Source organism: Gobio gobio, assembly GCF_949357685.1.
Source record: "Gobio gobio genome assembly, chromosome: 20".
Taxonomy (NCBI): Eukaryota; Metazoa; Chordata; class Actinopteri; order Cypriniformes; family Gobionidae; genus Gobio; species Gobio gobio.
This window is the reverse complement of record NC_137113.1, coordinates 14,980,024-14,992,777: the sequence shown is the minus strand read 5'-3', so window position 1 is coordinate 14,992,777 and position 12,754 is coordinate 14,980,024. Positions and strand designations below refer to the sequence as shown.

Below are 12,754 nucleotides of genomic sequence, written 5' to 3'. Positions count from 1 at the left end.
TCGGGAAAAGTTTGATTTTCCAGCTCGCTCCGTTAGTGGTGCAGGAGTTGGCTGAAGCCCTATTCGGATGGTAATTGTTTCTCGTGGGGTCGTAAGGTATTGTCATCATTTACAGGGGCTAGTCAGTGATTTTATTGCCGTCCGTCTCCCACCACTCGCGTAAAAATCCCCGGCCGAATTACCTTGTGTTTTAGACAAACACCAAGGTCGTGTGGTAATTTAATTGCTGTCCGAATCCACATCTCTTCAGTTTTCAAGAATATATCACTTCAAAATTCACTTTTTATATCCTTTTTGACCACTGCAGAGCACCGTACGGTTGCGCTTCGCTGTAATTTGGATGCATTTCTAGACTTGTATTTCTTTAAATGCTGGCAAGTATTTACAAGAGCAATATATTTCATCACCGAAAATAATAAAAAGAAGAAAAGCACATAAACATTTGAATTGGGTCGTTATTTACGGCAGCATTTATTCTTATCATACCAAGCATATGACTTTTTATTTACAGCATACAATCATGTTACGGACCACGTGAGCAGCGCGTTCCCAATCACAAAACTCCACTGTGAATAAATCACAATCCGAATGCACGAGTTTTAGGTTTTATCACTGAGGTGGCATGCACAATCTGCACAGTTATTTTTACGGACTTGCATGTGAGAAACAGAGGCGAACGGCGCATGACCTACGTCACAACCAAACGTTAGCGATTGGTTATGGCAGATCCAGAGTGGCTCTTGGGAGATCCAATAGTTTTAAACTTCAACAGAGTACCCCCTTCTAGGAAGTTAACGCTTGTCAATGGAGAGTGGCCAGACTCTCTGTACAAATGAAATGTACAAGAGTCTGGTAAGACCAGGCTAGGTTTAGACACTCAACTTTGCATTGAGCAGGTTCACATGAGATCACATGACCAGTTGAATTAATTATTTCTTCTCAGTACCACTGTCATCAGAGAAAAAAAAATCAATTTTCAGTCGAAAAGGATGGAAAATGGCTGTGAAAAAAACTAAAGGGACCATTATTGGTGTGAAAACAACTTTACTTATATTATGAATGGATTTCAGGTTGTTGTCATTGTTTGCTAAAACTATTAAAAAAAGAAAAGAAAAAGGTTTTGGTAATTGAAATAAAGCTGAAATAAAATATTAGATGAAAAACTTAACTTAAAACTAAACCTGATTGAAATAGGTTTAGTACTAAAATTACTAAAATAAATTCAAGCTAAAAAGACATTTAAAAAAACGAATAAGTCATAAGCTGACCCCTGTCCAGTGGGCATGTGAGCATCAGAACTGCAACACGGAGCAATGGAAGATGGTGGCCTGGTCTGATGAATCACTTTTTCTTTTACATCACGTGGATGGCCGGGTGCGTGTGCATCGCTTACCTGGGGAACACATGGCACCAGGATGCACTATGGGAAGAAGGCAAGCCGGAGGAGGCAGTGTGATGCTTTGAGTAATGTTCTTCTGGGAAACCTTGGGTCCTGCCATCCATGTGGATGTTACTTTGACACATACCACCTACCTAAGCATTGTTCCGTGGAGGTCCTACCTCGCAACTTACAGGACTGCTAACATCAGCGCACCTTCAGGGGTCTAGTGGACTCCATGCCTCAACGGGTCAGAGCTGTTTTGGCAGCAAAAGGGGGACCAACAGAATATAAGGTCATAATATTATGCTTCATTGGCATGTAAATACTACTAAAATAACAGCTTCATGGAAGAACATAAAATGAAGTAAATGAACCTTTTAGGTGAGTTATAAATAACGTTCTGTGTGAATGACCCTGAGCATATTAAATGCATTAAGGTGGATGCTAAGTAAACTTGCATCCATTCAGTACCTTTATTCAATTATGTCTGAACTGCACTGCATATGTTTTCTTTCATAGATTCTCTTGTTTTCTCTATCCCTATCTATTTAATTTGGAGCTGGAAATCTCACACAATGCAGAAACAAAAAGGCTCATTTGATCTGATTTGCTCTTTGGCAGGGACTCGGGGCACCTGTGGGCACCATGCTGGGTGGGTCAAAAGATTTCATACAGAGAGCAATACGCGCCCGCAAAGCACTTGGCGGAGGAATGCGCCAATCGGGTGTCTTGGCAGCAGCTGGTAAGATTGCCCTGTCAGACATGATTGGCAGACTGGAGGAGGACCACAGGAACGCCAGACGCTTTGCTCAAGGTGACAAAACCCCATAGATGTCCTTGAAGGATTGAACCCTCAGCATGAAACTACACAAGCACTGTTGACATAATGCATTACTACAGTAGTTAGCTTGTGTGTGTGAAAGGCTTTCATTAAAATATACTTTGACCATAATTATTATAAAAGAATCAGGCATATAAAATGCTCTTATTCACAATAGCTGAAATGAGTTAAATAGCACCACCGTTTTGTTAGCCATCTAATTATGCTCATGCTCATTCTCATTTGGCTATAATGCATACTAAACCTGTACGACTGAAAAGTCAGAAACTAAAAGCATTACAAAAAAGAAGTCAGTCAGAGAACCGAAGAGGTTAGAATAAATAAATACAAATTCAATGGAATATTTCACTCAAAAATAAAAGTCATTAGTTAGTCATCCTCATCTTCTTATAAAGCTATTTGAAGTTCTTTCTTCCAGGGTAGACAAAAGGTGTATTTTTCTGCTCTTTTCAATACTCATTTCAGACGGGGGCTGTTAAAGTGCTCCAAAGTGCAAAAAAGATTGTTTTAATGATTCTGTTGACAAATCGGACAGATTCGGTCCTTGAATTCAACTCACTGACTTAATGAATGCTGCTCACTAGATCAGTGAATTATGACAGTTTGTTCTTCACTCAAAGTAACTGTATGATTCCAGAAGAATATAGTGCACGAGTCATATGAACGTCACACGTGATACTTTTATAGTGCTGTTGTGTCCTTTTCGAAGCTTGAACATTTTTGTCCCCATTCAGTGCCTTGAAAAGAGCTATTTCAAATTGTATTATCATTTTAAATGTCTCATTGTGTTCCATTGAACAGGTCCAATTTAAATGTCCACAGTTCTATTTCAAGAGTCTAATGTAAGGTCTCTCGCCTTCTCTCTTGTAGCGCTGTTACAGTGTGACCCTCCTCTGTACCAGGTCGATCTGACCACTGTGGAAACCAACATTTTGAGGTTCTGTCTGCGGGACCGCCAGATGAGCCCAGTGGAGTTCTGCGAGCGGATGGCAGGCGTAGATGAAGAAGAGGTGAAGGCTCTCGGACAGGGGGTCCAGGTTCTGATGTTCCCCCATGTCGGGGGCACAGTCAGGGCTGTGTGGCATCTGGGCATCAGCGAGGAAGACACTCAGCTGGCTATACAGAAGGCTCAGTTTGTGGCCCAACAGCACAAGCTCAAGTCTATCAGCCCTTGACCAATCAGGGGTTTCTTTACACCAGCCTTTTGGTCTCAGGGACATTTCTAAAACTGCAAAAACAAGCATAATTATACTTTTTGGCACTCCAGTTTGACAGCCAAGATTCACCCACTCTATTCAGCGGTGAGAGGTATAGTACACCCACTTAGTGTGTACATACACGCACACACAATAAACTTTCTCACAATAAACTATTGTGATTGACTTGACATTTGCATTTTGTTTAACTGCACACTATGAGCACCAGAAGCAGTGTAAGGACTCTTTAAAAGATTCTTGCTAGTTTTATTGTTTTTATCATTGAGTGTTATAATAAGAGTTCCCCGTAAGGATGAGACACATTCAGTGTAGAGATGGATCGTCATGACAACAAAGCAGAGATTCACTGCAGTGGAGGTCACAAGGGGTTCAGGACCACAGTTAACTTTATTACTATAGCATGCAGAAGGAATGCAATGACTGGATTTACTTTTTAAATGCCGTATCCCTAAAATGGTTTTGGGCGTATAATTTATTCTGTTGCTTATTTGCTGCATCTTTACAGTCCAATAGCCCTATACAGTGGGGCAAAAAAAGTATTTAGTCAGCCAACAATTCATTCATCATAGGTACAATTCAACTATGAGAGACAGAATGAGAAAGAAAATCCAGAAAATCACATTGTCTGATTTTTAAAGAATTTATTTGCAAATTATGGTGGAAAATAAGTATTTGGTCACCTACAAAAAAGCAAGATTTCTGGCTCTCACAGACCTGTAACTTCTTCTTTAAGAGGCTCCTCTGTCCTCCACTCGTTACCTGTATTAATGGCACCTGTTTGATCTCGTTATCAGTATTAAAGACACCTGTCCACAACCTCAAACAGTCAGACTCCAAACTCCACTATGGCCAAGACCAAAGAGCAGTCAAAGGACACCAGAAACAAAATTGTAGACCTGCACCAGGCTGGGAAGAATGAATCTGCAATAGGAAAGCAGCTTGGTGTGAAGAAATCAACTGTGGGAGCAATTATTAGAAAATGGAAGACATACAAGACCACTGATAATCTCCCTAGATCCACGCAAGATCTCACCCCATGGGGTCAAAATGATCACAAGAACGTGAGCAAAAATCCCAGAACCACACGGGGGGACCTAGTGAATGACCTGTAGAGACCTGGGACTAAAGTAACAAAGGCTACCATCAGTAACACACTACGCTACCAGGGACTCAAATCCTGCAGTGCCAGACGTGTCCCCCTGCTTAAGCCAGTACATGTCCGGGCCCGTCTGAAGTTTGCTCGAGAGCATTTGGATGATCCAGAAGAGGATTGGGAGAATGTCATATGGTCAGATGAAACCAAAATAGAACTTTTTGGTAAAAACTCAACGTGTTTGGAGGAGAAAGAATGCTTTGGGGCTGTTTTTCTGCAAAGGGACCAGGACGACTGATCCGTGTAAAGGAAAGAATGAATGGGGTCATGTATCGTGAGATTGAGTAAAAACCTCCTTCCATCAGCAAGGGCATTGAAGATGAAACATGGCTGGGTCTTTCAGCATGACAATGATCCCAAACACACCGCCCGGGCAACGAAGGAGTGGCTTCGTAAGAAGCATTTCAAGGTCCTGGAGTGGCCTAGCCAGTCTCCAGATTGCAAACCCATAGAAAATCTTTGGAGGGAGTTGAAAATCCGTGTTGCCCAGCGACAGCCCCAAAACATCACTGCTCTAGAGGAGATCTGCATGGAGGAATGGGCCAAATTACCAGCAACAGTGTGTAAAAACCTTGTGAAGACTTACAGAAAACGTTTGACCTCTGTCATTGCCAACAAAGGGTCTATATAACAAAGTATTGAGATTAACTTTTGTTATTGACCAAATACTTATTTTCCACCATATTTTGCAAATAAATTCTTTAAAAAAAAGACAATGTGATTTTTCTCATTCTGTCTCTCATAGTTGAAGTGTACCTATGATGAAAATGACTCTTTTTAAAATCATCTTTTTAAGTGGGAGAACTTGCACAATTGGTGGCTGTCTAAATACTTTTTTGCCCCACTGTATATTTTCAGTTAATACATTGTAGCAGTGACATCCTGTCAAGAAAATGTCTATGTTGTATGTCATTCCAAAATTAAAAGTAATACAAAATGACAGATAATAAAGATTAAGAACCTTTTTTTTTAATTTGTGACATTTTCATGACAGTTGAAACTTTTCTCCTAAATATTTGTGCCACAATTATTGGCACCCATACAAATTCTAATGAGTACTAATCTAACTGAAGTATATTCCAATTCATATGGTATGTTTTTGGTATGGTAAAGCTCACTTTAGGAACACTTTTTTTTCACTGGGCTTTAAAATATGAAGTGACACACAGGACAAATTCCTATAGTCATCCATCACTATGGGAAAGACCTAAGAATACAGTAATAATGTGTGACAAAAAGGTTGTTGAGCTGCACAAATCATAAAATGGCTAAGACAATAGCTTGATTGTTGGAATACTCATTTCCACTATGGGCAATAGTTTATAGTAGAAGTTTAAATCAACTGGTGATTTAACCTGGAAGAGGACGTGTGTCTTTATTGGCCCCCCACACACACTGAGGAGGATGGCTTGTGTTGCCAAACTAACTGAAACTCAAAGGATCAGAGTTGGAGAATTGTAGATGACAGTTGGGTCTTGGGGTCAAAAAGTCTCCAAACATATGATCAGACCTCACCTTTATAATAACAACAACTTGTTTGGGAAGGTTGCAATAAAATAAGGCTTTGGTGACATCAAACAGCAATCTCATGCAGTTTGCCAAGCATTACTGGAACTTTCATTGGGACTGGGTTTTATGGTCAGATGAGACCAAAATAGAGCTTTTTGGAAAAACATCAGTGGTGGGTTTGGCGTGAACAGAAACATAGCCATGTGGAAAATTACCTGATTTTCAGTTCCGATTCACCCAACTGTGAAGAATGGTGTAGGGTTAGGGTGTATATCTTCAATACTGTGGGGCTGATTTTCTTCCCTAGACAACTTTTTAGGATATACGGAATCATCAAGTACCAACAGATATTAAATCAACACCTGAATGACCCTGTCAGCATGACGATGATCTAAAACACATCTCAAAATTAACAACAGAATAGTTCACTGACCACAGAATGAAAGTTTTGCCATGGATATAGCACTCCCCTGACCCAAACTCCCCTTAAAACCCAGTGGGAAGTGCTGAAGAAGAGAGTCCTGAAGTATCTGGAGAGTTTCTGTAATGCGGAATGGTCTCAGATCTCTTACCATATCAACCTTATTACACATTATAGAAGAAGATCCTGAGCTGTTTTCTTGGCAAAGGGAGGTTGCACATTGTAATACAACCCCAAATCAGAAAAAGTTGGGACAGTATGGAAAACGCAAATAAAAAAAAAGAAGTGATTTCTAAATTTACTTTGACTTGTATTTCATTGCAGATAATATGAACACAAAATATGTTTTGTCTGGTCAACTTCATGTCATTTGTAAATATGCATCCTTTCCTGTCATTCAGACCTGCAACACATTTCAAAAAAAGTTGGGACAGTAAAGCATTTACCACTTTGTAATGTTGCCATTCCTTTTCACAACACTTAAAAGACATTTAGGGACTGAAGACACCAAATGATGAAGTGTTTCAGGTGTCATTTTGTCCCATTCTTCCTCCAAAAAAGTCTTAAGGTGGGCAACAGTACGGGGTCTTCGTTGTCGCATTTTGCGCTTCAAAATGGGCCACATATTCTCTATTGGAGACAGGTCGGGACTGCAGGCAGGCCAGTCAAGTACCCGTACCCTCTTCCTCCGCAGCCAGGACTTTGTAATGTGTGCAGAATGTGGTTTTGCATTGTCTTGTTGAAATATGCATGGACGTCCCTGGAAAAGAAGTCATCTTGAAGGCAGCATATTATGCTCCAAAATCTCTATGTACTTTTCAGCATTAATGGTGCCTTCACAGAAGTGCAAGTTACCTTTGCCAAGGGCACTGACACAACCCCATACCATGACAGACCCTGGCTTTTGGACTTGTTGCTGGTAACAGTCTGGATGATCCTTTTCTTCTTTGGTCCGGAGCACACGGCGTCCATTCCTCCCAAAAAATACCTGAAATACTGATTCATCTGACCACAGTACACGTTTCCACTGTGTGATGGTCCATCCCAGATGCCTCCGAGCCCAGAGAAGTCAACTGCGCTTCTGGACACTGTTAACATAGGGCTTCCTTTTGGCACAGTACAGTTTTAACTGGCATTTGTGGATGTAACTACGTATTGTGGTACTTGACAAGGGTTTGCCAAAAGTAGTCCTGAGCCCATGTGGTGATATCGCTTATAGATGAATGACGATTCTTGATGCAGTGCCGCCTGAGGGATCGGAGATCACGGTTGTTCAGCTTAGGCTTGCGCCCTTGTCCTTTACGCACTGAAATTCCTCCAGATTCCTTGAATCTTTTAATTATGTTATGCACTGTTGAATGTGAAATATCCAAATCTCTTCCTATCTTTCTTTGAGGAACATTGTTTTTAAACATTTCAATAATTTTCTCACGTATTTGTTGGCAAACTGGCGATCCTCCGCCCATCTTTGCTCCTAAAGGATTAGACCTTTCTTGGATGCTGCTTTGGTACCAAATCATAATTACAATCACCTGTTGACATCACCTGTTTCAAATCACATCATTATTTAACCATTTTACCTCATTACTAGCCCTAAATTGCTCCTGTCTAAACTTTTTTTGAAATGTGTTGCAGATCTGAATAAAAGGAAAGGATGCATATTTACAAATGACATGAAGTTGACCAGACAAAACATGAAATATTTTGTGTTCATTTTCTGATTTGGGGTTGTAAATGAAGGGGGGCCATTAATTGTGCAATGCAAATATTTCAGTTTTTCCCCCCCTTTTAACTATTTGACTTTAATTAAAGGTTCGATTTTTGTGAATATTTTGAATGAAAGACTAAAAAGAGAAATTACAAAAACAAATTTTCACAGTCGGTTTTGCTCATATTTACCAAGGGTGCAAATGGACTGGGTGGACTGGGGCCCACACTGTATATGTTGTACTGCCTTAAATTTATGCTCATTTTGTTTATTTTGAATTATTGTTTTGAAAAATAAAACAATTGAAATAGTAGAACGCATTATGCATTATGATAAAGAATGTTCATTTTTAACATTACATTAAAATGTCTAATTGTCCTGAAAATAATATCACAATGCAAAATATTTTATGTTCATAAATGTAATAATTTTTTGTTGTTGTCTTGTGGTAAAATGTGGACATTATTTGAGTGGTACCTGTTTGCATCAATTTGGGGTTTTTTTATGCCAACAAAGCCATTTTAGGATTTTTGGAGTGCATAAGTCCTGTTTAATAATGTGTATATTATGACACTACATTATGAAAAATGGGCAAAATAGTTAAACCTAAATAGCAAAGCTGATCATCTCAATGGGATTAATTAATAGTCATATTATTATTATTATTTAAATAAGATATGTTTTATTATACACTGTAAAATCCAACAGTTGTTCTTACTAAGACTTTTTTAGTAAACTTTACTTAATGTCCAATAATTTGTTGAACTTACTTAAAACAATTAAGTAATCTGAACTATTTGCATGATATTCATTCATTACTTAGAAAACTCAAGTAAAAATTACTTGACTGGTTTGAGTACCATTTTGCCAAAGCAAAAAAACAAGCAGGCGGGCGGGCGGGCAAAGTGTTTTTGAGGTGGGGCAATTTTTTATAGACTTATCACTCATTTCCTCCACTTCCTCTCACCATAATTGTGATTAGTGTTCCCTTTGGTTGGACACTTGGAACTTCATTCATATTCTAGTAATTAACTTCCTATTAATGCAGCAATGCAACAAGAAACCATAGTTGTATGATTTCAAAAGAAGGGAAGTATATATATATATATGATAAAATGTAATAAAATGTCCATTAATGATATATAACATAACTATATTTCATGTCAAATAATGATCTTTTAACATTATTTTTGCAAATATTTATGGCATAACCATTGAATTGAGTTGATATAATCCCCTCTATATTTGTCACAATATCATTTGACCAAGCTTGAGTGTGTCACACACAGACTTCAACATCCAGCATGCAAAACACAACAATGGTAACAAGGATTTTAATTTTTTTAATTTTTTTTTTATTATTAATACGACCTTAACTATTTGACTTGCTGTCATTATTGGGGTTATACTGACAAAAGACAAATAGTAAAATAAAGATAAAAATAGTAAAACGAAACAACTAATTTATTCATGCCACAATGCACTCTAGGAGTACACTTCCTCAGATCCCAGATAGAATAAGTTGACAAATGCTTACTTAATTGAATTAAGGCAACAAGTTTGCACAATTGAATTAAGTAAACTGAACTAATTAGTTTTTACAGTGTATTTAACTATTGGATGACCAGTAATTTTCTTCTATTCAATTCAGATAATACTGAGGTATTACTTATTGGACCAAAAACCTTTACACATAATCTCTTAGAGTATAATTTGCATCTAGAAGGATGTACTGTCACTTCATCCTCTAAAAACCTAGGTGTTGCAACTTCGAAAATCATATTTCATGTGTTTTTCCACCTTAGAAACATCTGTTTCAGATGCAGAAAAGCTAGTTTATGCATTCATGACCTCTAGAGTGGATATAATGCACTACACTATGGTCCTACGTCCTCAATAAACAAGCTACGGTTAGTCCAAAGCAGCTGCTAGAATTCTAAGAAAATATGATCATATAGCCTAACACCAATTTTATCATCTCTATAGGTTACCTGTTAAGTTCTATATTGATTACAAAGTATTGCTACTGACCTATAAGACTCTAAATGTTGAACTCCTGTGTATTTAACTGATCTTCTGTCACACTACAATCCATGACTCTTTTTAAGGTAGTACCTAGAAGTCCACTAAATGAGAGAGAGTATTTTCACATTTGGCTCCTAAACTCTGCGCCTTCCAGATAATGTTCAAGGCTCAGACACTCTCCCAGTTTAAATCTAGATTAAAGACACATCTCTTTCCAAGCCAAGCATTCACATAATACATCTCATAACCTTCTACTTCAGTTATATCAGATGAAAGGCACATGATTGTCTTTTGTTTGGAATGTTATGAACAGCAGCTATGCTAATTATTTTCCATTTGCTTTTCCGTCTCTACCTCGGGATACTAGAGAGTAACCCAGCTCTAGTTTGGATCCAGCCTCTTACGAATATTTCAGATGACCCAACACTGTGAGGAGAAGATGCCAGCCATCCCCTGCAGGGACTTTGCGGCAACTCTGAATCAACATGCATCACAGCCAACATTTATTTAGTAATCATTATGATCACAACTTGTAATAATTGCTTTAATGAGATCCTTTTTTCTGCCTAAATGAACACATTATATTAGCTAACTGCATGACTTTAAAACGATATGTATTGTGAAACACTCTATATAAATAAATATGAATTGAATAAAATGTAATTATTTGGAGGGGGGGGGGGGGTGCATGTGGTTGCATAAATACCCAACAATCGATAGGCTCAATGATAGACTGCATATATGAGAGATACATCATATGGAAAAATACTGGCATCATGATGGAAAAATACTGCCTTTATGGACTGAGCCACGAGGACACACCAAAGGAACATTCATTTCAGCATTGTTCTGCTAGGGCTCTGATGGGGCCGTGTACGGTTGATGGGGTGGACTAATCAGCTACTTATGGAGGATGACACAAAAAGATATTGGCTCCAACAGAAATTCAAAATTATTCAGTGAGGGCTTGAGTGCTATTACTGGACTCAATGTATTCATCTAAAGGAGATGTCAAAAATAGGCATGGCAACAAAACACAATTTATAGGTTGTGAATAATTCAACAAAAACATTTACATCTGTTTGGATGCAGTAGTTGGAAATCTGTGTTTTCAGACCACCGTGGACTTTAAGTGAAATCTCTGTATTTTACACAAATACTAATAAGGCAAATTAACAATAATACGTTTCCGTTTGGAAAGAAGCACCAAGATCACTATTTTGCTTGAATCAAAAAGGTAGTCTCATTACTCACTCGTTCAATTTTCTTTCCACACCTGAAAATGAACTTGAATGATTCTGATTTCTTGCCTCTGCTAGAGATTGTCACCCTCTGAGAGTGTTAAAGCAGACCCCTGATGTCTATTATCCTGCATAGAAAAAAATTAAATCCACTGCTTCACTCTTAAGACATTATAATCTTTATGATTCATAAATTCAGCCAAGTGTGCCAAAAGCAACTTCATTTATTTGACTGTGAGTCACATTTGTTCTTCTGTTGTTGATTTGTTTAAAGCGGTTTGTGTATAATCAAAATTAGAGTGAGTACTATTTATGAATATTACAGTTGTCCCTGATATATTATTACTAATATTTATCTGCAATTCAAATATTCTCCCTGTCTTCTAATGCACTAATATGTTATACTTTATACATTTTTGTAAAACCAAAAACATCATATCAGTTAACAATATGCAAACAACCATTATTATCTACAGACAATTCAGTTAAGCTTTAATCTTGACAAATATCGAAAAGCATAATGTTCCTCACTGTTGCCATAAACCAAAATCAGAATAATAGTCAACAGAGATTTTCATAAAGCACACTATCGCTTTGAGACTGAAAGCTGTCACAACTATATGACAAACAACAGTTACTAATCAAGTTAAAGTGTAAAACACCCGAGAAACACAAATATAAATGAGACGATTGTATTAAAGGGTTAGTTCACCCAAAAATGAAAATAATGTAAATTATTACTCACCCTCATGCCGTTCCACACCCGTAAGACCTCCGTTCATCATCGGTAAACAAATTAAGATATTTTTGTTGAAATCCGAAGGCTCAGTGAGGCCTGCATAGCCAGCAATGACATTTCCTCTCTCAAGATCCATTAATGTATTAAAAACATATTTAAATCAGTCCATGTGAGTACAGTGGTTCAATAATAATATTATAAAGAGACGATAATATTTTTGGTGCGCCAAAAAATTAAATAACGACTTATATAGTGATGGCCAATTTGAAAACACGGATCGCGTGTCAAACCGTCAAACTGCTGAAATCACGTGACTTTGGCACTCCAAACCGCTGATTCGATACCGAAGCTTCATGAAGCAGTGTTTTGAAATCGGTTCTTACTATACAAGTCGTTATTTACTTTTTTTTGGCGCACCAAAAATATTCTCGTCGCTTTATAATATTAATATTGACCCACTGTACTCACATGGACTGATTTAAATGTTTTTAGTTAGTGCTGGGCAAATTAACGCGTTAA

General features: G+C 37.9%; 1 protein-coding gene across 1 annotated transcript in view; it reads left to right on the top strand.

The window, feature by feature from the left end:
* Positions 1–5,562, top strand: part of tha1 (threonine aldolase 1) — a 13,717-nt gene extending 8,155 nt beyond the window's left edge. Inside the window, exons 6-7 of the mRNA XM_079801496.1 lie at positions 2,003–2,195; positions 3,093–5,562. Of these exons, the coding sequence (XP_079657622.1) occupies positions 2,003–2,195; positions 3,093–3,397 (498 nt within the window). The 3' untranslated portion in view covers positions 3,398–5,562. The remainder of the gene's footprint in view (positions 1–2,002; positions 2,196–3,092) is intronic.
* Positions 5,563–12,754: the final 7,192 nt, after the last annotated feature.